At 39.2% G+C, this 26,547-nt stretch overlaps 1 protein-coding gene across 1 annotated transcript in view; it reads left to right on the top strand.

Moving 5' to 3' along the window:
- fam135b (family with sequence similarity 135 member B) overlaps positions 1–26,547 on the top strand; it is a 49,973-nt gene that overhangs the window by 1,523 nt on the left and 21,903 nt on the right. Inside the window, exons 2-8 of the mRNA XM_084918675.1 lie at positions 4,394–4,490; positions 7,548–7,627; positions 16,005–16,144; positions 20,773–20,843; positions 21,608–21,781; positions 22,371–22,497; positions 26,040–26,199. Of these exons, the coding sequence (XP_084774801.1) occupies positions 4,414–4,490; positions 7,548–7,627; positions 16,005–16,144; positions 20,773–20,843; positions 21,608–21,781; positions 22,371–22,497; positions 26,040–26,199 (829 nt within the window). The 5' untranslated portion in view covers positions 4,394–4,413. The remainder of the gene's footprint in view (positions 1–4,393; positions 4,491–7,547; positions 7,628–16,004; positions 16,145–20,772; positions 20,844–21,607; positions 21,782–22,370; positions 22,498–26,039; positions 26,200–26,547) is intronic.

Genomic DNA, 26,547 nt, shown 5'->3' with positions numbered 1-26,547 from the left:
ATGATGGATTTGCTACAGCAACTGTGATTTGATACCCTTGCTTATAAGAAGGTGCTGTAACCTAACGGCCCTTTGTCACATATTTGGTGACAGCTTTTTGTTGTTGTGTGCTGGAGAGGGATGTGGATGTTAATCAGTGGAATAATGTCTGAGATTAATTTCCGGTTCTTTGAGCTATGTGCACGTACAGCAGCTCATGGCAAACAATGACTCTCTGTCTTACAGTGACATTTATGCCTGCTAAGCCTGCAAAAATGTGCTTATTTCACACGCAGACACTGTGAACGTGTTGCTTCTTCATCCGTTCTCAAATTGACACTGGAGATGTCATCGGTGGTCCCAGCTGAGCTGACGCCAACAGGAGCTGCAGCAAAGGAAAGAGGGCAGCTTAAGGGCAACAAAGAGTTTTTAGGTTTTCCTTAAGGTGGTAGAATTAGCCAAGTTGCAAACTCTAGACCTCCAAGAATGCCAGAGTGTGTGGTGTGTTTGTGGCCTGCATTAAATAATAATAAGACAGCAGATGGGTGTTTTGCAACTATTAGTGTTTAATGATTTGCTTCTAGTAAGAAAGAGATAATTCACAAAATTGCACAAGCAGAAAATTCCAAGTGTAGTTTGGCTACAGGTTATGTAGAGATGTCTGGGAGCTGTGCTTGAACACAGTTAATTCAACAGTGTATTAAGGACATTGTATGAATGCAGGAATGTGTTTTTACTTGTTATGTTAGTTGACATTGACCTGTTAATCATTCAGGCATAAAAGAGGCCTCCTAACTCAAAGGGTAAGCCAGGGTTGTGTCTACACATAACACACCGCTTAGCAAAGAACCAAATGTAAATTGTACCTTTAGGCACTTTGTCACTAGCAGCATGTTGCAAAAACTCAACATCTGTTCAATTTCTTTTGTCGAATCTACAAAACAAACAGACAAAAAAAACTGTTTAGTATTTGGGCACCAGCACACCGATTCCCAAACATGTATTATCTAAAAATCGGGCTTATAGCAGCATCGTGTGCAATGGGTTTATAAAAAAATTGAGGAAATTGAACAAATGGAAGAAAAAAGAAAGTTATGAGTTCTACTTTCTGCAAGAGTTATGCAAATCGAGCAGTTCTTACTGGTAATAAAATAAAACTCTGTTGTTGTACTATTTTCGGGTCTTTACCTTACAATATAAAGCGCCTTAAGGTGACTGTTGTTGGGATTTGGCGCTATATTAATAACACTGAACTGCATTGTAATTCTCTCTTATTCCTTAAATGCCACCATTTCAATTTCAGTTCCACAGGCATGTACATTCAACTCATTCACTAATTTATTAATGCTGACGTAAAGGTACAGAGAATGCTTTAAAAGGTCCGATGCTGCAGTTTAGCTGGTGGGGCGTTTCATCAACCAAGATCATTGTTGTCATCGTCATGAAAAGAAACACAGTGTGTCTCTCTTAGATGACTGACAGCTGTATGCCTCTGGAGCTGTCAGCGTGGGTGCTTTGGCGTGTGCCTCGCTGATTTGATTAACGTATTGATGAATTTTCAACACAGGCTGATAATCAGTGCATGCGTCTGGGTGCTCTTGTCATGTACTGTAGGCTGCTGATTGTTTCACTGGGAAATAAAAACATATTACGGTAAGTCCCCGGCCTGTGAGCTTCCATTTTATCAAGTACACAGTGTTCATTCGACTTACTGCCTACCTAACACATTGCCGGAGAAGTGAGCTGCTCCTTCTTATTATGTATGTTGGAGACAGTAGATAACAGATAAGTATAACGGTGGCCTGCACAACAGTTCAGTGAATTAAGGAAGCGACAAAGCAGCTTTAGCTATATCTTAAGCGGCGCAAAAAGAAACATATTTCATCATCTCACCGTCTCCCATCAAATGACCTATAACTGTTCTTACAAGCAGCATGCCGAGTCAGCACAAAGAGAAAGCGTCTCTGTCGTTACTTGTCTCCTTAGGCCATTTGCGGCAGTGGGCAGCTGATGTACTACATTAGTGAAGGGTACTGTGTGTCTCAGGACTGTACTCATTTGCTTTTATGGTCTTCAGCTTTAATGTGGGCACTGGATTTTACTTTCTTTCTCCACTGTTGGCAGGAATCTTCTAATCCATCTTATCAGCATTAGAAGAGAGCGTTTTTCTGCCAACTGTCAGGACACCTTAGATTCACCCTATTTGGTCAAATAAAGTGTTAAGAGAGGACACTGGGAATTAATTTCTCTGCTCAGATGAAGGGACAAGTCAGACTTTTTTCTTTAACATCTTCTTAAAAGAATCTTGAAAAAATTCTGAAATAAAAGAAGCCTTTTTGTCCCAGCCCAGACACATTTATGCAAATGGTACAATAACTGACTCAGAAACTCACCATTAGATGCTCATTGGATAACAACTTACTAACTTTTCCCCAATGAGGATATTCCAGATAATCTTTCTTCCTTACTCGTAGAATGACCATCATTTTCAGGGAAATGTTTATTAAGGTGACACCTAAAGTGACCTGAAGGCGGGTGATTTCATGTAGCCTTCTATACCACCAGAAGTCTTTTTGCTTAGAGGAAGATTGCTCCCGGCTAAGCTAGCTTGGCACCTCCAAGTTAGCTTGGCCTAGACGCTCTGATACCGTCTGTGCTTTTGTCTGACTCATACATATAGTTTAGCTGTTAATGAAATACTATGTGTGTAGTCAAGGACTCCTTTTACATAATCCTCAATTTAAAAAAAATTAGATAAAAATAGAAAAACCAGTTGACATACCTGTAGTTTAGCTATTAGCACATCGTGTAAGTATTTTAAAGTGCATTCGTTTTAAAACAAGTCTCTTGAAGCTTTAAAAAAAGTGCCCCAAAGGCCCCTTTTTTAAACTAACTCAACCATTCACACCTATGGGCAATACTGAATCACCAATTAGCCTAACTGCAAATACACCCATCACCTTCTTGCTGTGAGGCAACAGTGCTAAACCTCATGCTATATCGATATAAATACACTGAATACTAAGACAGGGAGAGTTGTATTTTTTTTTTCCCATTTTCCGTATTGCAAATTCAAATGATATACCCTCTGAGTGTCTGAGCTCTGATGAAATGAAATCAGATAGATAATTCTTTACTGGTCAATGAAAGTGGACTTATGCTTTTAAGCCAGCTATGCTGAGGACTGCTTGTTATGCACAAGCTGCACTTCTAAAAGGTGTTTCCCAGCACTGTTTACCTGTAATGATACGTCACTGTGTACATCTTACTTTATAGTAATATTGCTTTTATAGTTTTTACAGTGCTTACAGGAACACTCACCCAATACCACACACATGGTGGTGTTATATTTCAAAGGGTTTAATGATGGGTTTCTTAATATGCTTGACTGTAAACACAGTCAGTGTTTGAGCACCTTTCGATTGATGGCAGCTCAAACTTGCCGTGTTTCAGCTCTCATAGCACTTTATAGCCCGTGTACTACGAGGTTGGTATCTAATGTTTGTAGTAAATTGGATGGTTCATGTTCTGAGCTTTAATTACAAGTGACAGGTAGTACTTTTAATATGGTATGAATGAACGGAGAGTCAGCAAGTCTAGTATGTACAGTACTGATCAGAAGTTATTTTGGACACATGGGTTTATAATTGTGATTTATTTAAGCACATTCCCAGGATCCCACATACCTATTAGATCCTACCAATAAGAGATCCCAATAGATACCTAAGTCAAGAGACAATGGAAATTCAATATTAGTTTATATAACTGTATAATAGTAAGGCTTCTGGAGAAAGATAATGGGTTTCTGTGTTGTGTATCCAAAGGATGGATTCAAAAAAAATTGTGCTACAGTAAACAAAACTGTGATAGATAATCACCCTTTCTTTTGAATAAATGGGCACCACAGACTCTTCTTCTTTGTGTTTTAAAATATTGGGCGTACAAAAGTGATGTTTAAAAATGAAAAACATAGCTGTGTTATAAAAGTTATTATTATTCAAATGTACTATAAAGGTAATGCGACAGTGCTACTGCTGCCAATAAACTGATGTTTTCTACAATAGAACCTGGCTCACAGCTTTTCTTTTTAAGGTAGATAGAAGACAGAGAACATACAGCTGCACGCATTCATTTTTTTACTGTGACATAATTCAATCACTGGGGTGGTTGTCATATGTGCAACATTAACCTGACCACTGGTAATGAGAACTATATTCAGACCAGGGTCTCTATCTTTGTCTCATACAGTCTGCTATCCACACTGCAGTGGACTGAATGAGTCATGCAGTATCACTTCCATGGGAGCTAGTTTTAGAAATGTCATCATTTGTCTTACCTCTCAGTGTGGATTTGGTGTTATTTTGGCTCATTGGTCTTATACATCATATTGATTGGTTGTTTTCTTTTTTGACAGGTGATGAGTGGGATCATATCATGTCTGAAGTACAGGGAACAGTGGAGTTTTCTCTAGAGTTGCACAAGTTTCACAATGTGGATCTCTTTCAAAGGGGGTAAGATTTTTTCTTATATATATTTAATAGTATTTAAAAAGTGCACATATCCTGAATCATTTAATTTACTGGAAAATTTCTATTTCTATTTCTGCTGCTAGTTAAATACTCTGCTGGTTAAATGCAACCATTGTTAGCTAATATCAAAATCTCTGTTTGTTTCATCATAGAACAATAACAATGCTATTTTTTGACACAGAGCTTGTGTACACAACTAATTAAAATTAGTTCAAACATTAGTTCAATTTGTTAGCACAATCTAAAGCTTTTGATGTGGCTAAAGTCCAAAAGCTATATCAAAACTGGCGCTAACTAGCTAGAGTGTTGTAGCTGCTAATTCTGCTATTGCTAGCCGATGCACAGGCCTAAAGAGGAAATGTTTGCAGTAAAGTGTTGCAAAATGTCACATGCAGAGCACTGACAGTGCTGTTTGGAACAGTGTTCAAGAGAAGCAAATGAAAATGAAGCAGTGAGGCCCCCAGCAGACTGACTGTAATGCAAATTCGTCTTCCTATTATTATATAATGTAGTATTATTAATGAAAAAGACAGATGTTACATCCAGTGCTTTACAAATAGGGAGTTTAAAAGGTTTTGTTAATGATAGAGGTAGTTCTTCTTTCTTGTTGCAGTTTTTATGATATTCCCAGACTAAAAAAGGGCCCTGTGTAGCCTCCTCTGTCTGCAGATTAAAACATGTCATTTGGCTCAGTGAAACACCAGCTTTATCAAAATAATTTACCCTCTCCAAATGTGATGGGCTAAAGCTTTATCACGATAATCCCTTCAGCTGAGTGCACTAATATGTTTGTTTTTACTCGATGCCACGTTGCTCTGTGATATCAGAAGAGATCCGTTGTGAGCACGAAACAAAATCTGACCCCAGTGTAAAGATAAAGCCCTATGGACAGAGAATAGTTTAGTTACCAACATCTACACATCTTCCCACACTGAAATGTGCTTTCTTAAGTCAATACTAATCCCTGTGCTAGACTAGTGGGCCACACAGCTGTCCACTGATTGCATTAGGAATACTGATTAAATCTGCATTTGATTTGCAAAGGATAAAATGGCGATAAGCAGCATTTACATTTTATACTGTAATACGAAAAGTAAGTTTTAAAAACACAGGTGCATTTTCTTATTCAGTATTCTGTGCTTTCTGCAATTTAGCCTTTTAATAAAAACAATTCAGCTTGTTGAAAACTATTCATGGAACACTGCTGTTTATACATCTCTGCCATTACATAGCAAATGAGTAAGAAGTGATCACTAAATTGACCTATTTTCTTTCCAAAAAACACCTTTTTGATTTTCTTTATTGTGACATCTTCTCTATCGAGCGCTGTCATTAACACACTGATGACATAATCAAGTTCACAGCCATGCTTTGGTCTCAGCTTGCTAATGATGTGAAGGTTTTACCCAAATCTGCTTTGGGTCACAATGATTCAATGTAAATGATACATTTTTAACATAAAAAGACTGTTTATCATTTCAAATGAACCCTATTTGAGATATTTTCCAATACTTTTACCTAATTAATAACCCTCTGTCAATAATTCTTTAATAGTATAAGAATATTTGTGCAATTGATGGGCAACTTTGTGTAGCTTTAATGTTATTTTCTCATTAAGTTAATGGAAAGCACGTTAGAATCTGAAAACAAAGACTGTAATCAGTTTCAGTAAACAGGATTACTGCAATAAGTTGGTTTAAACAAGAGCTGCAAAGTTAGCCAAATTAGCCAAAGCTTTCTGTATTAGGCTCCAGGTGAATTTCACAATGCCAAAACTGCACATACCTTAAATCAGTTTCCCCGGATCTTCTTTTTTGTTAAAAAATGTAGTTACAAAGATCTGTAACTGCATTTTTCACTTGTAGAAATTTCAGCAAGTCAAACTATAAGTGGCAAATATGTTAAATGAGTTTATCACATTAATATAAATACATGGTACAATGTACAGTTATGTTCCAGAAATGGTTGGGTAACACATACATTGCCTCCAAACCATTTATTTATATGTTTTAATTGTTAATTGTCCTAGCAACCTCTGCTCCAAGTCTTTAACTACAAAACAAGTGGGCCTGGTGAACACAGTAATATGAACAGACAATTTTATGGAATTTTTAAGTACCATTCCACTTCACTTCCACTATACTAACATGCAAACTGAATGTTAATTAGCCAGAAATTGGCGTGGGCAGCATGATGGCGTGGTGTTTAGCACTGTTGCCTCATAGAAGAAGGGCCTGAGTTTGATTCCACCAAGTGTCCAGGGCCTTTCTGTGTGGAGTTTGTATGGATGGTTAGGAAGAGGCTAGATGTGATATTTAACATCTTTTGAATTTAAGTGGCTTTAGTTGAAGAATAGTTTTACAAACAACTGCAAAGTTAAATGAAAGATGGGCTTAAGAACATTTCTGTCAAGAAAATATTTTGTGGGAATGGGAATCGAAAGCCAATACTAAGGATATAAAAAACTAAAACCTTTAGGTCAAAGAGCACCAACGAGACAAAAATACAGACAAAGTACAAGGAACGCATGTCTGAAACAATAAAACAGGAAATAACTAAACAGGGAAACACCTCACACAGAGACAGGACTTGACACAGGAGAGAAAGCCAAGGGTCTTATGGAGAAACTGTTATCAAATCTAGAAACTAAAAGGAAACTAAGGGCACAGAAAGAATATATACCTATACTTATATAAATATATACCTGAGACAGAGAAACTCTTGAATCAAAAGAAACAAACCCTGAGAAACAATTATTACAAGTATTACAAACTGTAATACCAATAAAGTGGATCTAAAGCACTGGAGAAATAACACTAAGGAAATGGATAAAGATAAAAAATAAAAATAAAACCAATAAACATACAAAGAGTACAAACAGAGACAGTAAATCGAAAGTAATTTAAAATAAACATACAAAAAATTGTTAAAACTTAAAGTGGTGTTGATACCTTTCACCTACTCTCAGACTCCAAAGGTTGAAGTTAAGCAGTGCTGCTTCATTAAGCGTGACTGTTCTGTTTTTATCCACCACCTCAGGTTCTACCAGATACGAGCAGGGCTGAAGGTCTCACCTCGAGTGCCCCACAGGGTCATAGCAACAACACAAGACAATGCAGGTAAGACAGACGATGTGTACTTCCTCACACTCTGAGAAACACACGCATCAACTTTACCACTCGTTCTGGTGTGTGGAGGAACTCTTAATTTGCTGTGTTGTGTTCAGTAATCTGTTTGTGTAGTTTTGTTAAATAGATGGTGGAGCATATGTGGAGTCTGAATACTTTAGTTTGACACTGGGCACTAGACCATGGTTATTGTTTTTTTGCCTCATGTTTGGCCATTTTACTGGTGCTTTTTCATGGTCAATTTCTGTCACATTTTAATTTCTTCATTGTCCCTTTCTGGCCATTTGGTGTCTCTCAGCAGTTAGTTGGCATCACCCTTTAGTCATTGTGCTTTCATATATAGTGTTGTTCTCTGTGTGTAGTTTGTGACTACAAAGGTTGTTCTGTGTTGCTTCACCATTTTTCTCTTTTTGAATATTTTTACAACCATGTTTGGCTGTTTTGTGGTCATTTCTGATCGATCTTTTCATACAGTTTTGGATCTTTTTAAACTTGTTTGAATGACATTCTAACAGTTAAAGGTAAATTGCATTGAGAAACAACACACAGACTCCAAATTTACCTGCATTAATAAATTACCAGACATGATAAAATTAGACCAAATAAACCTTTCAGTTAACACACTGTGTTTTTTTTGAAAAAGACTGAATATTGAATATAGTTAATATTTCATGAAAAATATTAGCTAAAGCTTAATAAGATTCTGTACACTGCAGTCATTTCTACATGGCCTGGCTGTGAACACCTGTAGTATTGTAGTACCAGAGTCTTTTAAGCTGGTCAATTGAAACTCTTCAAATAAACAAAGAGTTTAAGTGAAGGTTTAGAACGCATCATAGCAAAAAACAGCACTAGTGAAGGTTACTAATGATCTCAGTAATGGTCTCAGATTTGAGTCAATTTGTAAAAATAACATTACTTCAGCATCTGTCTGATAGATTCAAATTTGTTCCGGTAAACAAAGAGTTTTCCTCGCACACAAAATAAGTCATAAAAATCTATCTCAGCCCCGCCCGTCGGGCAATCATATAGCCCGATGGGCGGGGCTGAGATAGATTTCGGTCGCCCGACCGGAGATATCGCTAGCCCCGGGACGTCGGGCTAGCGATTTTGCGAGCCCTGCCCAGTGGTGACTAGTGAAACATGTAGTATTAGATTACATTTCAGTAACATGCAAGTAAGAAAAACTAGATGTCACCCTTCAAATCAAGTCACTTAGATGTGTCTTGGTTTCACAATTCTTCTAAGATTTTCAAATCAGACAGGTATAAATTGGATACAAAGGACAAGATTTGAACCTTGCAGGGATATAAGAGGTTAATCAAATCTCTAAACTAGTCTTCATTCATCTGCACATTCATATGCTGTCTATGAGTGATCCTGAAAGAATAATTGATGCAGTTGTTCTAAACTTCTAAGCTGGAACATTCAAATTCTTCGTCCTCAAAGCACTCTGAAAAGCCACTAAGTGACCCCAAATGTTGCAGCATGAATGATAGAAGGGACTAGAAGGAAAGATAATATTTCTCACATACTGGCTCCTCTTTATTTGCTCCTGTTAAATCCAGAATTGAGCTTAAATGTATTCTTCTAGCATATAATTCAAGTTTCCAAAAGTAGAATGGGAGGTCACTGTGAAGCTAGCTCCCATTTGGGTTCAGAAGACAGACGCCTTCTCTACTTTTATGATTAAGTCTCCAATTTTCCTGTTTAAAGCTTACTGTTGAGGCTGGTTCTGGAAATCCTGAACCATTAAGCTGCTGTAGGCTTCCTATGATGCATCGACCACTGTCACTCCCGTACTTTGACTCCCCTTGCATTTATATGCTGCTATTGCATGCCCTCCCTTTTTCTCTTCTTTTGCCCCTTACTCTCTAGTCAGCCGAAGACCCCTGAGCCTGCCTGAGGTCTCTTCCTATTAAAAGCAGTTTTTCTCCCTACCATTAGGGACTGTCTCAACATGTGGTCCTCTCTAATGTGGGAGCATCTTTACCTAAGAATTTAAACCACCTTAAATTGGCACCATATTAAAAAATTGAATATAAAATGTTGATGTCTATATTTAAAAAAGTATCAATTAAAGATGTGACTGTTTTCTTAACGTAGAGCTGTCAACAGATGACAGGTGATAATGTTAATAATAATAATAATAATAATAATAATAATAATAATAATAATAATAATAATAATAATGACAATAGGAAAATAAAACAACCAGCAATTTGACTGCTGAGTACTCAGATTTGTCTCCAAATGCACTGTAGTCTCTCACTGCTATTGTGGATAAAAGACAGAAATTTACAAAAGGTTACAGTAAACAGTCAGTAGTCCCACCACTGTGCCAGCTATCCAGGATCTGTAGAGAGTGAGAGCGCTGTCTGGGAATTTTATGGCCCTGTCTTACCGATGTGATTTAGGATTTAAAAACTGAGTGACTCATCCTGCAGAATATCTGGCATCTAAAATAGCTTCAAAACATTTCAAACAATAACTCTTAAACGTTTAATAAAATTGTATTGGATTTTCAGTTATCCAGGGAAAGTCTTTAGTCTTGGCTGAAAAGGGCAAAGCCGGCTTAAAGCTGCACTGTGCTGCATAATAGAAAAACTCATCTTAAGGAAAATGTCCATGTATTGAAAAAGCTCTTTAAATTTCTAAAACACATTTGTTTCCTACTTATTTAGAAAAAAAGTGTAAACAATCACCAAAAAATACACTGTAGTGAAAGTTTTGTGAACATTGAATGCTTCATTCCTATACAAATATACAATTACTTTCAGGTTCCTCAAAGATCATGAAATATTCTTCTTCTGTTGCGTCCATATTTGTATTCATAGGTTATGACTGAAGGCTTCCAAACCTACCTAACTGTCAAAATGTGGATCTGTGGCGTTGCAGAAAGCTGTTTCACTGCCAATCCTGATTCTCAATATTGACTATTTTTAGCCTATCATGACTGGAGCAGTGTGTGTATGTGTGCGTGTGTGTGTACACCAGCTGTACTTGTGACAGTGCAGCCTACTGTTTTCATTAGGATGTTTTAGATTGTGAGGGCATTTTGGTCTTCTATGTATTGTTTTACGAGCAGGATATTAGTCTCAGGCATGCAGCTGTTGTCAGTGTTCTCACTGCTATAGAGGACAGCACCACCAGCAACACCAAACTGTCCATGAGTGCGTGATTGTAAAGATGATGTGTGAGTGTTTTCACCTAAAACACAGTGACAGGAGCCACGGGGTTTTTGATTAAGAAGAATTTCTTGCTCCCTCATTACTGCTGGTTCCAAGTAGCCACCATAATGTCAAGTTGAATAGAAATGAAGAATAGCAGTTTGTCTATTTTTAGGGCTGCTGAATCCTGGAGGATCAGCTTTTTTACATGTTGTAAAGAAAGAGGTAGATCATTTTTCCAGACAGAGGAGGCTTCAGTTTTGTTACTTTAGCTCAGATTAGCTGACACAAATGTATTTAATAATGTAACTCATTTTTAGAGGTGCCTAATGGTGCTTACTATTCAGTCTTTTCACCTAAAAGCTGCTTAAATAATGACACAAGTATTGTAGTTTGTGTCTTGACAGAATGCTACCTGTTTACACAACTGTAGGCCCACACATTATCCCAAACTATAGGTGACTGTAGATGCTTGAGCTCATGATTTGTTTTAAACATGTAACTTTCCTCAAATTCACAAATTGCGGTTTTTATAAAATACTTCTTCATATACAGTAAGGAAAACTCCAGCATGCTAAGCTAGTCTAGTCTAAGCTAGTCTAAGGTCCCGCCATAGCATTTCAGTCAGGCTGATGTCTAGACTTTCACATTTGTGTTTGGTTTCATTATCTTGTTTCATAACCTAATTCGGGCCAAGCTTTAGTTGTCAGACAGATGGCGTCTCGTTGACTCTAGAATACTTTGATATATGCTCATGTTTGTGAGTTCATGGTTGACTCAAGGTTTCCAGATCCTGTGGCTGCAAAACAAGTTAAAATAATTATCCCTCCACCATCATGCTTGACAGCTGGCATGGGCTGTTTTGTTGATATACTGTGTTTAATGCAGCTTTGCAAAACCTAAGCCATTCAGTCCTGTTTTGTTTTTTTTGTTTTTTAGAGAGAAGAGACTTTCTCTGGGCAATTCTTTTATATAAGCAATATTTTATATATTTGTACTATCATGAGTTTTAACGTCTGACACTAACTGAGCTCTGTGGAGTCTGAAATGCAGCTCTTAGGTTTTTTGCAGTTTCTCTGAGAATTTTATGGTCTGATCTTGGGGTGTATTTGCTGGGTCATCCACTCCGCGAACAATTTTTCCATTGTGTTAATGCTCACCTGAATGCTACAGAGCAGCAAACGGCCAAAACCTTTGCTTTAATAGTTGGCGTGACACTTTCTGATGATCAAATAATCCAATACATTTGATTAGCACTTGATATAGATTGGTATAGTGCATTTTTGATGCACTAATATCTAAGCTGCTGACTACACTGCAATGTTTCACCAGCCATTAGCATATGTAGACAGCAAGAAACACTGCAGCTACGTATATTACAGTGAAGATCTTGCATGCATATTGTAATTGGAAGGCTGCGGCCCTCCCCTCTCCTCTGCAGCTCTTTCCACAAGGTCATGCACTGAGCCTGCATACCTCACAGACTGAATCATAAACATAAAGCTGCCATTCTGGCCACAGATAGAACAATTACATTCATCATACAATTCCCTTACTGTGTCCTCTTTGAAAGCGTGTGCTTGACATTTCAATTGTCTGTGCCCTTCAGAAAAAAATGAATTACTTGTGAAGGATCGTGCCACACACTCAGCTGAAGGATTTAATGACTGTGATTCATGCGCAGTAAGATTAGGATTTTCAAGTCAGAATGTTAACTGGGAGAACTGGAGTGTTGTTTACGGCGTCTCCTACTGCACCGACTAAGATGCCCTTTCTTATTAATATCATGAGGAGCAAATCTGTGTGGCGAGTTCTGTGTGCTTTACTGATAGGCAGAACACGAACGAACACACACACACAAACACACGCACACACACACACACAGCAGATGCAGAGCAGAGGCTGTAAGCTGATTATTTCCAGCACAGAAGCACTGTGGCTAAAGCTGAAGGGCGTTTCAGCAGGTTTTAATGTGCAGGATGTGATAACAGTCCAGTACCTGTGAGAAGCACAGTACACCAGAAGAGTGTCAGAACCGAGTGATTTCTGATGGCATGTGAATATGTAGTTAGTTTGATGATGCTAGGTAATTTTGTGTCAGATAGGTTTAGCTTCTTACAAATTTCTGGACGACTATTCCAGAAAAAAGACAAAGAAACTGGTCAAAACTGGGAGTAAAAAACCAAGATGTTTATGGCACGGTGGAACAGTGGTCAGCACTGCCGCTTACAGCTACAAGATTCTGTCAATGAACATGTGGGTCAGCTTGAGCCTTCCTGCTTGAGCCTTCCTGCTTGAGTTTTAAAGGCTCCTTCAGTTAATTGGCGTAATTCTAACTCCCTGGGAGGGGCTGGCAACATGTGCCACCCTCTCATCGATATTGATTCAATCAAAAATAGTATCATTTTACTTTCAAATAAGAACACTTTCATTTTGAGATGTTGTCAGCCTGAGTAAAAAAAATACCTTGGGATTGATGATACTTAATATTTCCTTAAGAATAGGCATCCATCCATTCACTACCGCCCCCCCGCGCTGGAGCCTATCCCAGCTGTCATAGGGTGAGAGGCGGGGTACACCCTGGACAGGTCACCAGTCTGTCGCAGGGCTAACATATAGACATAGACAATATTTACATTTAAAATATGTAATCAGAAGTGTTATTATAGTAGATTATGATATTACTATTTTTTATCAATTAGCTTTAGATACCAGCAAAATTACAGTTTAATATATTTATATTGTAAGTCTTAAATTATATGTATATATATATATAATGTATATTATATATATAATATATGGTGTGTGAGTGTGTTCTACCGAATGTGTAAGAAAATGCAACTTTTAAAATTTTTTATATACTATATTTAAAGGTCTTTTCTTCTACAGCCTCATGTGACTGCCATGACAAATAGCTTACAGCCAATTTAGTGCCAGTTCTGTATAAACAAACTATAAACAATATAGTGTTACACCGATTATCAGTTTCCATCTTAACTGATCTTCAATCTTATGAAAGAAGGGTTCATAATATTGTTATATTGCATTTTACGGGTGGTTTAGTGTTTTTTCCACCTCAAGTGTGCACAGCACTGCTAGATGTGTCAAAGCTGTTATTTCAGTTATGCTGCGTTCTTATCAAGGCCTTATCACTGAAAGTCCCTCGACACGTATTGTATCATTTAATCAAGTCTGTAGAACAAACAGGCATTGAAAGGGAAGTATAATATCTGTGAGCTTGTGAGAGTAGCCACTGCAGCAGGTGCAGTTTGTTGATTTAGTGATTCTGGCCACATGAAGGGAGAAATCCAGCGTTTGTGAAGCACGGAGGCTCCCGAGGGAAACGATGAGTCCTTCACAGGTCAAATAGACACAGAGAATAATTTATGTTAATGACAGCACACGGTGTCGAGTTTCTAATCTGCTTATGTGTCTTGAAACAGGAGCTTGAAACCTACACAAAAACAAAATAAAAACAAGAACATCAAAGTCACATTCATGCAACTGTAAGGAGACCGTGCTAACACCGCGCAACAACTCCTACCCCAGAAAGTACATCCCCAGAGGGATTATGCTGTCTGTGCCACACATCCACCAAGCCTTTGACAGCACTCGTGCTTCCACACATCCGTCACCCTGGCTGGGGCTGCTTGATGCTGCAAGTAGTGACAGCATTATCGGGAGGAGGCCTGCAGAGAGAGGGAGAGTAAGACCGAGACAGAAAAGAGCACAACCTCAGCAGGGGATTTCAAAGACCTCTCACGGCTCACAGCTGGACAGCAGCTCTGCAGTGCTGCCAGGGAAAAATGCGCTAGTAGCACACAGTAAACATCCACCGCGTCGCACACCAAAGTGCTACGACGTGGACGATGATGGCAGTTGAAACAATGGGCTGCCTCTGAGATCGTGTGAGTTTTGGGGGCAAATGTGTGATCTAATTTTTCCACATAAAATCCAATTTATTAGTTTTCCCTTGTGCTTGAAAACATATGTGAATTTAAAGGTACTACTGGCTTTGCATTCCCACACCGAGAAGTTTAAAGGACTTTAAAGTTTATCAGTTGAACTTGATGTGAGCAACATCGATAGACCTAAATATGAAAAACAGCCCACAGCTCTTTGCTTTGCCTTGCTTTCGTTAAACAAGCCTAGAGACAAGCGGTAACTTTGCTAATAAAAACTCCAGAGTAGTTTCTGGAGGTTGTTGGCTGTCCCTGGGCGAAATTGACTGCTGCACTAACAGCCTCACTGTGATTGCTTTGGTTGCTAACAGACTGCCACAATTGCCCATAGTTTGCATGGGAAACATGTGCCATTTGTCCATGGATTAATGAAATGGAGAATGTTCACCTTTTAAAGTAAATGTTGTTCCTTACTGCTGAAACCAACAGCTTTTACACTGACACTGAACATTCTCTGTTTCCTGTTTGCATCACAACTTTTCAGGTGTTTCAAGGTAGCTGCAAATAAAAGCTGACAGATCACCCAATGTTGCAGTCAACCCGAGTCAGTCTGCCCTCACCTGTGACATGTGTCCTTGTAGTCAGGGCCTCGACTCTGGTTCTATTCTACAATATGTATTCCGATATAACAGAGCGTTGCCAGGTACATGTGGGATTTTCCAATTAAATTGCCATCATGCAGCAACTACTCCGCTATTTGTGGAAGAACTTCTGAATTGAACTGATCAATACAACTGCAGGAAGGTTTTTTCTCTAGCATCCGCAGCCAGTGTGAATACAGGTTTAGAGGGAACCTACTCATAGATTTTTTTTTTGTTAACAGTGTGCGCTGACCTGCTTTCTGAACCAGTCTAAGTGGTCACATGAAGAACTGCAGTTTTTTATGTTTCCATTTTGCTGCTTGATTTCTTTTTTTTAGCGTTCTTGGCCCAAAACTCATTTACAGATTTTATCACTTGGTTCTAGAGCTAAACGTAGATGCTTGCCTCTGAGTGTCTGTAAATATGTGCAAATGTCAAGAACTGTGTAGATCCTCACAAACCTGTTGATGCTGTGCAAACATAAAGTGATGTTTTGTTTGTTTGTAGTCATGACAGTGAGCTCTGAGAAAGCTCCTGTTATCAGTTAAACATTCGTGTTTAATGCTTGTTTTAGTCTATCGGATCTATGTCTTATCATATGTGGATACTAATTGCACTTGCTGTCACTGTGCTGTGCTTTTGCGTCCCACATTAGGAGAGTGCAGCTTCAGCTCTGCGGGGGTTTACGACGGCACCGTGTTCAGCCGGATATTTCAGATCCTGTACAGAAACGAGGAGATTGCGGTGAATGACTGTATGATCTTCAAAGTCCACCTGCTATTGGACGGAGAACGGGTGAGTCATGCCGGTGACATTTTCTGCACACACACAGACAAATATCCAGTTTGAAAGGGGGGGGGTGGATTGCCATTTGCTCGCTTTTTTATTTATTCCATAGCAACTTGTAGCTTTACAGCATATTAAATGGCCCGTAATTAATGCATTTCATCATTCTCTATTCCCTTCTGCACTTGTTGTTTTTATCATCTGACACAAACGATACTCCTTGTTCAGAACACACACATTTGTTCCACTTAATCACAGCAGATATTTTACACAACAGGGAATAAAAGATGAAAAACTACGGTGCTATATATTTTGCAGGTTTTCAGACTGCAAAATATATAGTCTATCTGTCTATAGCTGTATAGATTTAAAGCAGGGGTGTCGGAGCCGTTCTATTTCTTTGGCCAAAGACAGCTCAATTTGCAAAGATGTACTTTCTGCAAACATTGACTTGTAACAGAGCTTAAGATGTCTAAAGCATCATTGACTGTAGAATGAAAATAGGGCAGCCACCTCCTTGCGATTAGGAACAATCGATGGGCGCCCAGTGGTTGCATTAAATTGTTTTGCTATTGGGAACCAATTGTAAGTAATTGTCAGTGCGCAACACCCTCATCTGACGATTGCACAGGCCACCTGGCAGGAGGCAACCTATCTCCAAACAGTTGCAGTCCGACTCAGACTAACTGCAGTCACGCTCATCCAGATGAAGGCGAAGGTTTGCAAATAAAGCAGACGGATTGCCAATATGTTGCTTTCAATCGGACTCAGTCTTGTCAGTGACACGTCACTTTACAGTAGGGACTCGACTCAACTTATATAAACTGTTTGCATTCTGATTATAGATTCCTGTTGAAAAGCAAGATTGCTGGGCAGCTATAGCAAATTGAAATTAAAGTGCCGTCATGCAGCAACTGCATCACTATTTGCAGAGGAATTTCTGAATTTCTACTTCAGATCTATGAGTCGTGGCTGAACTCTAAATGGAAGTAGTTGTGTATGAAGACAGCAACAGATTGATCACAGTTACAGCTGCCATATTCTTAGAAACAGTTTGCACTGATGTTCTGGGTAAACATTTCATGTGATAGCTATAACAGGGATAAAAATGCATTTAAATAAACAAAGCTTATAAGTTAATGTAGTTCTAATCTTTGAAACTACTGGTCAGTCTGATGGCTCGCCCTTTGGTGCCGATAGCTAATTTTCTGAGGCTACCAGTGTAGCCTGGATACTTGGATAGACATTAAAGGAAATCCAGTTCAGAACTTCCTGTTCAATGTTTATCAACCCAGAAAATGTAATAAAGCTTATTGAAAGCTAAGTTGACCTCAGACACAGCAACTGTTTTTGCGATTGCATTGGTCATATTAATTTAACTATTAAATGGCTGCTAATTGGTTAGCTACATGCATGAACTGTTCCAGAAAGAGTTAGTGGTAAGTAACAGATTTTTTTAAATGGGCACTGATTTTACTTTTGGAGTAGGTCTGAAGTGGAATATTAGAAGAACTGAACTTTTCAACTTTTTGACATCTGGCTTTCATTTTCAGGCCTAGAACTTGTCTCCAATACTTTCTTTAAGGGTCTGTGGGCACACTATAGTTTTTTTTGTTAACGGAGGCATTAGCGGTTTTTAAATGTGATGAAATGATTGACAGGAGTTTGGTTCCCTGAAAGATAACAAAAGCTATTCACTGGAAGAGGTTAATTGCCTTTTTCAAAGGAATTCTGTCCTAATCATAATAACCACTCAACCAGTGCGAGGGTCACCGACTCGTAGACTCGTTCCGTGAAATTAATGTTATGTAAATGAAAGACTGTGCCTGTGCACCCAGACCGGCCATATTTAGTTCAACTGATCAGGTGTGTAAACCTACCTGACAGTTATTGATGTTCTGTTTTACTGTGGGCGTGACCCTGAGAATCCACTCTGCCCGTTTTTGCCTGTGGGAGCCACCGGAGCTCAAATTGATCAGCAGTGACAGCGGTGACACGGGCTTGATGCTGGGACGTGGGAGTGTTAAGATGGCCTCATTTGAAGCTAATCATGCATTTGATAGCCGTAGCTCACACGCTGACATTACTCTAAACCGTCGCTCAGCTGCTCCCTAACATGTGGTGTATACGCCTAGTTTACTGTGGAAGGATTCCTGCTTCTGCCAGAATGTGGATTTTCTGTCTCACATGACAACTAATTTTAGAAATTTTCATTAAACGTAGGTGTTGCTGTGGAGGTGTGGAGACAGAAGAGCTTAAAGGCATATCAGATTTCATCTGTAAGCTCTCCCGAAGGCTCCCCGCTCATTAACCTTCCGGAGGTTATCTGCTGTTCACAGCTACAGATAGCGCAGACGAAAATAGCCTCTCATTTCCCCTGTGCACACCCGATGTATTCTTAATCAATCACACCATCAATATCAGATGGATTTATACGTTTACTGTAAGCGCTACAAAAGTGGAACTGCTTCTATTAAAATTTAACAGCGCTGCACACCAATCCTCAGAAGAGTCTGTTGCATCCATTTTCGGCCCCGGCTTTGTAGTTTCCTAATACCGTTTTTTTTTTCTTTTTTCACTTTGTTGTTCAGATTTATGCCTTTATTTTCTACCGCACTTTGAACATGAGAGTAATTGATTTTTTCAGCCCACATGAAAGACATAAATGCCGGAATACAGAGAACATAAACAGTTAATCAAAAAGAACACTAAAGTGGCTAAATCAGAATTGCAAACAAGGTTGGTTACATTAGCTTCTATGCCAAATAGCAGCAAATCCATCATGTTCTTGTTGGTACCGTGTGATGGCCGTTCCCCTTCATTAATTCAGAATTTCTCCATTCACGTGAGTGACAGTAAATAAATGAGAGTCAGATCCTTCTCCACAGAGCACAAGTGGCTGCCGCATGGTTTGATGAGTGCAAAGATAATGTGAAAGCTGAGGCTACAGCTGTCACATCCACCTCTGGGAGATTTTTGAACATGTTAAATGAACCCTGTCATCTAGAAATGGCATTTATAAAAAAAATATGTTTTTGTGAAATATCAGAATCTACATACGCTGACTTTTACCAACCTACCTGTGTTGCTTAAATCTGGATATGAACACTAGTCTAGTCGTCTGTGTGAAACACCCAACAGCCTCTTGCACTGATTTGTTGCACTTCCGTTCTGAAGTCTCAGTTTTGCATTCGCCATTGTGCCAGGATGGAAGCTGTTAGGTGTTATCAGCAGTGTTGGTCAAGTTACTTTAAAAAAGTAATTAGTTACTGATTACTTCTCCAAGAAAGTAATCCCATTACTTTACTGATTATTTATTTTCAAAGTAAATAGTTACTTTATTACTTAGTTACATGATACACAACCCAAATACATACTAAAGCAATAGACCTTTCTGCCCAATTCTATTTTTTCTGCATAATCCATCATATAAAATTGAATCAAGTGAAAACTAATAAAACTTGTTTATTAGTTTTAATCTTTTAGCTTTATGCACATTGCATTAAGCAAAAATGTAATTATATGAAACAGTCTTTGACTTGAACTTTGTTTAAGAATTAAACCTATTTTTTGCATATTCCAGCATATAACATAAAATAATGTTTTAGCGGCACTAAGTCCTGTCGCTCTTATATCTATTGTCACCTGGAGGTTTGCCCAGTGCTGCAGCGGTCATGTCAGTGGGAGGATCTCTGTGAATTTCACATTCCCGTGGCAGCGTGCTAGGTGCTTGCTCAGATTCGAAGTTAAATTTTTTGCTGTAGAAAGAAGTTTTCTTCCCACGCTGAGTGTACAGCAGATGCTAATGTTTTTGTCACTTTTTATGGAATCAAGCTCAAAGTAATGTCAGTACGTCCATACTTTAAACGCTGCACAGTCGTACTCTCTCCCGCTCTCCATATTATCCATTATTGATCTACACACGTCTGTTGCTGCCACGGACGTCGCACGCTTTTACGTAATTGTCATGAGACACTCTCACAAACAAAATCATGGTCTACTAACACAGTGTGCTTACGAGAAAGTGACAGTAATCTAATTAGTTTTTTTTGCAATAGTAGTCCCTTACTTTACTCATTGCTTGAAAAAAGTAATCGGATTACGGTAACGCGTTACTGCCCATCTCTGGTTATCAGCTATTGCTAACTAGCTTGATTAGCAAGGTGCAGTTACAATTCTATGTGATATCAATGCTACATTTGGTTAGCAAATAAACAGGTGGAAGTAAATAAGTATAATCGAACACCGATTAAAATACACTAATGCAAAGGTACAGAGACCAAAACTCTCACAGACTCATGGGCCACTTGATGTCCAAAGCGAGTTAACCCACGTTCATTTTTATTTTACACCATAAAAAAGCATGTTTAGAAACCTGGTAAAAAGGGATTTGGCTTCTATGGAAAGTTTTCCCACCATAATAACTGTGTGGACGGGTAGATTTGTATACATCTGGACACTGTAGTTAGGGGCGTGGTCACCTTGGCAGACAGGTACCAGTTGAGGTAGCTGAACTTGACCTGTCTACATGGGTTTTTTGGTTTGTTCAGTGATACAAAGATTATGATTATGATTCTTTTGTGCCCATGGTCTTTCAATATTTATGCATCAACAATCCTTATCGTTCCCATTTGCAGGTGGAGGAGGCCTTGAGTGAGGTGGATTTTCAGTTGAAGCTGGATCTTCATTTCACTGACAATGAGCAGCAGTAAGTTTCTGAACCACTTTAAAAATATGTGTTTGGTGTGTATTTGAGATGTGAAGTGAGCGACTTTCCCATTTGGCGGCTAGACATCACTTTAAGCACCTGATCACAAATATACGGCATACGATCCATGACTACAGGGATTTGTATGTTTGCTTGGGACAAAAGGAAGAAGAAGAAATATTTAGATTGTATCATCATTGTTGATATTGGATTATGAGTGAGCAGCTTTCCCAGTTATGTAAAACTGGTACTTGCTAAAGGCAGTTGCCCTGATATTTCCCACTCACTTAAATATGAGATGCTCCTTTTAATGTGAAGTTTTAGGCGCTCCAGGTCACACTTTTACTATCAGCAATAAAACCACTTCTAATCTGCACTCTCTGGCACAGATACAAAGATGATCAGATTTTAATTTTTTATGTATTATTTCATTCTCATTTTCAGTGCTGAAAAAAGCAGGCATTGAAATTCTGCTTAGTTTTAACAGTCTACTCATAACATAAATAACAGTTATGATTCGTCATATTAAAAACTTTAACTGTAAATATTTTCATTAGGGTTTCCTGATTAATTTAATAAAGCAACGGAGAACTTTACAGTGTAGCATTATCTAATTAAAACAGTACATCCATCAATGATGTTGTTTAGTTATTCTGTCCTTTGCTAGATGAGCCATTCTAATGGAACAGCTGCAAACATTATGGACGATGGCAAAAAAGGACGATTTTCACTTAAAGAGTTGGGTTTTGTTTTTACTCCCTCAGGTTGGCTGATATAGCGACTGTCCCCTTGATCAGCAGTCGGACCCTCAGCCTCCATTTCCACCCGCGAAGAGGCCTCCACCACCACGTCCCTGTCATGTTCGACTATTTCCACCTGTCAGTCATTTCTGTCTCCATCCACGCTTCACTGGTTGCCTTACATCAGCCCCTGCTCAGGTAAAGTCTGGAAAGCTTGCAACTGTTTCGCATCCTGCAGACCCCGAATCTTCACATTACACAAAATTTGTATCTGATTTGGTATGATCTCAGGAACCCAACTATTCTTTTCACTGCACAATCCTCTAATCCGTTATCCAAACCTTGCTTGGATTCATTTTTGTTTCTTTATAAATAAGCCATTCATTTTGTAATCTATGGCTTTGAATGCTGTTTGGAGATGTGTTCAAGACATCTGCAATGAGCAGGTTTTAATTTTTTAAGTGAAAAATTTAACTGAAATGAAACCCATACAGTCAAGCAGGCGAGAACGTGAGCTTGAACTGCTGGCACATCTTTTGCAATGGATAATGTATCTCTTGGCGAGCTGAATGAATAATTTTCCAAACACTCATCTGATGAATTCAGCTGTCAGTGTCATAGTCGATGTTCCAACATGCATTACATAGATTACTGCAGCACTTGACTGATTGCAGCAGAACTGCTCTTATTTCTCAGTTCATGTCTTCCTTCAGAGTCACAAACACTAAATACAACACAAACATATTCATACTTTGCCCCTGCTGTGTCATCCCTGCCCTCTCTCCAGCTTTGCCCGTACGGGGAAGGGCTCCTGGCTTGGGAAGGGCTCGCCAGAGAGCACGAACGACCCGTCCGCCATGTCTGTAGAGAACCTCGTGTTCGGCGCTGGCTACTGCAAACCTGTCATCTCTGAGGTGTGTTAACCTTTAGCGGTTCAGCTGCTTTCAAATAGAAAGTCACACAAAGTCAAAGCCTATTTTGTCTCACAAAGCTGAAAACAAATGTCTCCCTTTGAGCTGGTTGTTCTCTTCTTTTTGTGAGCGAGCAGCTAAATGCCAAGCGATGACGTAAACAGAAAGGTTTAGGACAGAGGCCGACAGATTTAGCTGGGATTTGCTTGGGCATGTCATCCAGAAGCAACGGGATTTTGAGCTGGGAAGGGAGTCGTCCTGATTTGGATTACAGATTCCAGACCTTGTCTGTCCTTCGGAATCAGTCATTTGTTGGCACTATGCAGAATCCTGTAGGTTTTAAGACCAGAGGCCAACGTGGTGATTATCACTGTGCAGCGCTGTGGTGTTTCATACTATTTGTTGAAGCCGCTTGCCCAGGCTTGTAGGCTTCCAGGCTTAGCATCTGGAATTGATAGGAACTCCCACTGGAAATGATGGTGCTGTCTCTCATGCTTCTGGCTTATTTATAGCGCACTTAATTCACAATGAAATAAATAATAATCTATCATAATTACTAATCATGATCATATATGGCCTATAGCAAATTTATTTTATTGCCTTTTATTCACCTAGGCATATATTAGTAAAAAGCTGTATTCAATAGTAGCAGGTGATAAAAGACACCCATGACTCATGTTCGTTATTGTGACTCAACAACTTCTTTCTTTCTTTAGTTTTGTAATTAGCCTTGATTCTGTGAGTGTGTAGCTAGCTGTCAGTCAATAGGAGAGAATGCAGCACTTTGGTTAACAAGCCCTACAGCTCGCAGATAAAAGTGAGAAATCTGCAGCCGTACGGAGACACAACCAGTATACAGAAGGCGTGTCAAACGTATGGGAAGCGGGCCCGAAAAGGCCTCATCAGAGGGTCCAGTGTGAAAAGATATCATTAAAAATCAGAGTGGTGATTCCAGCAATTTCTTTTTTCCAAAAGACTCATAAAAAGGTTTTGTGCATTTGTCGATCCACTGTGTGGGTGCATTTGAGACACAGTGCCACTTATTTACCATCATTTCTCCTGTAAATGGAAGATTCATGTATAAAGTTACATGCACTTCTTGAAACTAGAAATGTTTTATATTTCAATATGTTACAATGCAGTGTTTCTACCAAGCACGGGTGAATGATAGTTTTAATCTCACATAGATTCCTGTCTAGACTAGTTTGCATAGTTTACAGATAAGGAGCCACACAGTATCTCTTTGCACTATCAAGCAGCTAGCCTGTCCTCGTGACTCTTTGGACTCGGAGCAAACAGTACTGAGCAGACAAAAGGAAACAAAAAGTGTGACCTTTTTCAAGTCTTCCAAGAATTGCAGAACCCAATGCAGCGGTGTACTCCCAACGCAACTCGAATCTATGATAGTTTCACTGCTGCTGTTTTCAGGTATCACCGCATATCCAAAAATTATATTTTGGGGCTGTTGCTCCTTACTGAGTTTAGCTTTCTTGTGTATATTTGGTAATTACACCAACATAAGGTACAAAGAGTTTTTCCTCAGGTTTTATAACATGCATCTCTCATGTCTCCGTGAACGTCGCAGTCTGCACAGTAAATCCTAATGAGCTCCCAGGCCCCCACGCCACCTTGCCGCTCCTCCTCCCGGTTTTTACTCCCACCCCTGGCTGGGCGCTTTAATAAGCTCAGCATTTAGCCAAGCGGGGGGGTTCCGTTTGATCACAGTAATGAGTTGTGCTTGCAAGCGCCACGTACCACATAGCTGCAGGTGAAAGCTGCGCACAACGCTGCAGACTCTTTCACCTTTATTTATTTACAGCTTTTTACCTGCGGCTACACTTAGTTTCCAGCACTTTCCCCCTTAACATGTGTCATTTTGTCTAAATCTTGTGCTTCTGCTGTAAGATAAGACTTTTTAAAAATTGGTGTTTCTTTGTGAAAATTATACACAAAACTGGAACACTGGAATGAAACGCTACCTGCATGCTTCAGAAGTAAACGGCTCCATAGCAAATTAAACAAGCAGCAAACAGAAGCAGAAATTGACATCAGGTGAACTGTGGCAGATTTTAACCATTGTTAGTGTGTAGAGAAACTGTGCTTTTAGGATAATGACTAGTTTATAGGGGGGGAAAAGCTATTTTTCGGTGCACCTCGCTTACAGACTGTTCCCAGCGGGCCCCTATAAAGCTAAAGAGAATTATGGAAGTAAACATACAGGTGTTCCTTCCTGGTTCGGGTATACTCCACTGGAGCAATTACAGAGTGTGCACAGGTATGATGATAGGGCCGGCAACTTTACTAGCTCGAGGGAAATTACAGTATGTCCTGATACTCAGGCATCACATACCTTTTGGAGCGCTACGCTCCACAGAGGCAGCCAAAAATCTCGGCACTGGGTGGGAAGAACTCTGATGAGTGTTTGGGGTCAGGGACCATGGATGGTTGTAGACATACTGTGATGACTCACGTCTAAAGTGATACAGTCTTTTTGGACCACTGTCTCTTCTAGAAGACTTCAAGGCTTTGGTGATTTGTAGTTGGTTGCACAGTGCCAGCAAATGCTATTAACGGCTTTGGTGAAGCACAGCTAGAGCCCGTCTTTCATTGTTAGAGAGCCATCTGCTGGAACAAAGGCCCATATTACAGCCCAGATTTTACTGGCCGATCAGAAAGCAGAGGTTTGTACTTGAGCTACCAGATCTTGTTGTTTTTATTATTTCTCTTTTTATGTGCTGGTTCCTTGTCAAGCAGCTTTTCACCTACATTTTAGCACACACTTATTTATGTAAGAAAGAAACACTCAGTGGTAAATGGGCTGGCAGGCAGATGAGTGAGCCACAGCAGACACTGACAGGGGTTAGTTGTTTTTGTTATACTTGATGACTCGCACCCTTTACATTCTGAGTTTCAGTTTCCTTCTTTTGAATGAAGTGCAAAATAACATGGTATAAAAATAACTTTTCTACACCAGCTACCAAACTGATGGTGGTGCTTTCCTGATGCAGATGCAATTTTTTGGGCACTATTTGGGGGATGACTCATCTACTCAAAACCATATCTACCTACAGGCACAAACAAAGGACCTGTGTCTGGACGTTTGATTCTAGTTCAGTGCATATAATGTGAAGCATAGTTAAATACTATTTCATACAGATTGTTGCACAGATTTTAAAAAGACTATTCTCCAAACAGTGCTTTGCTTCTTGGCCAAGTTCCCACACCTGGGACCTCTGAAGGCCCTAAAGGGCTGCCATACATCCACGTGTGCCACATAAATGTCTTGATCTGCTTTTGCAGCTCACAGCTAGCTGTGTTTAAGAGGCATTTGTTTTATTGTATCAGATCTTCCAAGGAGTTATTGTGACTGCAAAAGTAAGCTTCTATTACTAAGAGGTCAGAGCAACAAACCTTCAAACCAGGCTATAGTAGAGCCTGTTAAGTTCAAGTATGTGTACATGTTTGTCATTAAAAGAAGACATTATACTTGAGAGGTGACTTGTGACCTACATAGTAGCTGACATTTCCTCTGTCCTTCTCCTCAGGGAAGTTTTTATGTGCCCAGTGAAAACTGCCTGCAGAGAGCTCATACGTGGCACCGGCGACTCTGTCGCCTCCTGTTGGTGGCACACAGAGGCCTGCACACGTACTACACAGCACTCATGAAGGAGATCCCACAGCTGCAGCAGATTCCTCTGGAATCAGGTGGCACATATATAGAAAGCCTTGGACCTGTTTCTTCATTAAAAGTCTAGTGAGATCTGAAAATAACATATTGGAACATTTTAATAATACAGGAACTTTTTTTCTTTTAAGACAATGTAAATTATTAAAAAAATATGATTAAAACTGTAGAAAAAGTATTATTTTAATGACCTTGTCAGAAAGTAATTTAAAATCACCCCGATAGAAATAGAGGACTAACATTAAACAGTTTACCTGTACTGAAAACTAAACTATAAGTACTGCTATTATTTGATGTACTTAGAGTACTTGTTGTGTATTCTGTAAACCTTTTTCCGACTCTGGTACAGTGACACTATATTTCCCCTA

This window comes from Perissodus microlepis, chromosome 22, assembly GCF_051167445.1.
Source record: "Perissodus microlepis isolate ML-2025 ecotype Zambia chromosome 22, ASM5116744v1, whole genome shotgun sequence".
In the NCBI taxonomy this organism is placed as follows: domain Eukaryota; kingdom Metazoa; phylum Chordata; class Actinopteri; order Cichliformes; family Cichlidae; genus Perissodus; species Perissodus microlepis.
The sequence above is the reverse complement of the archived record's forward strand: the minus strand, read 5'-3'. Positions and strand labels throughout refer to the sequence as shown.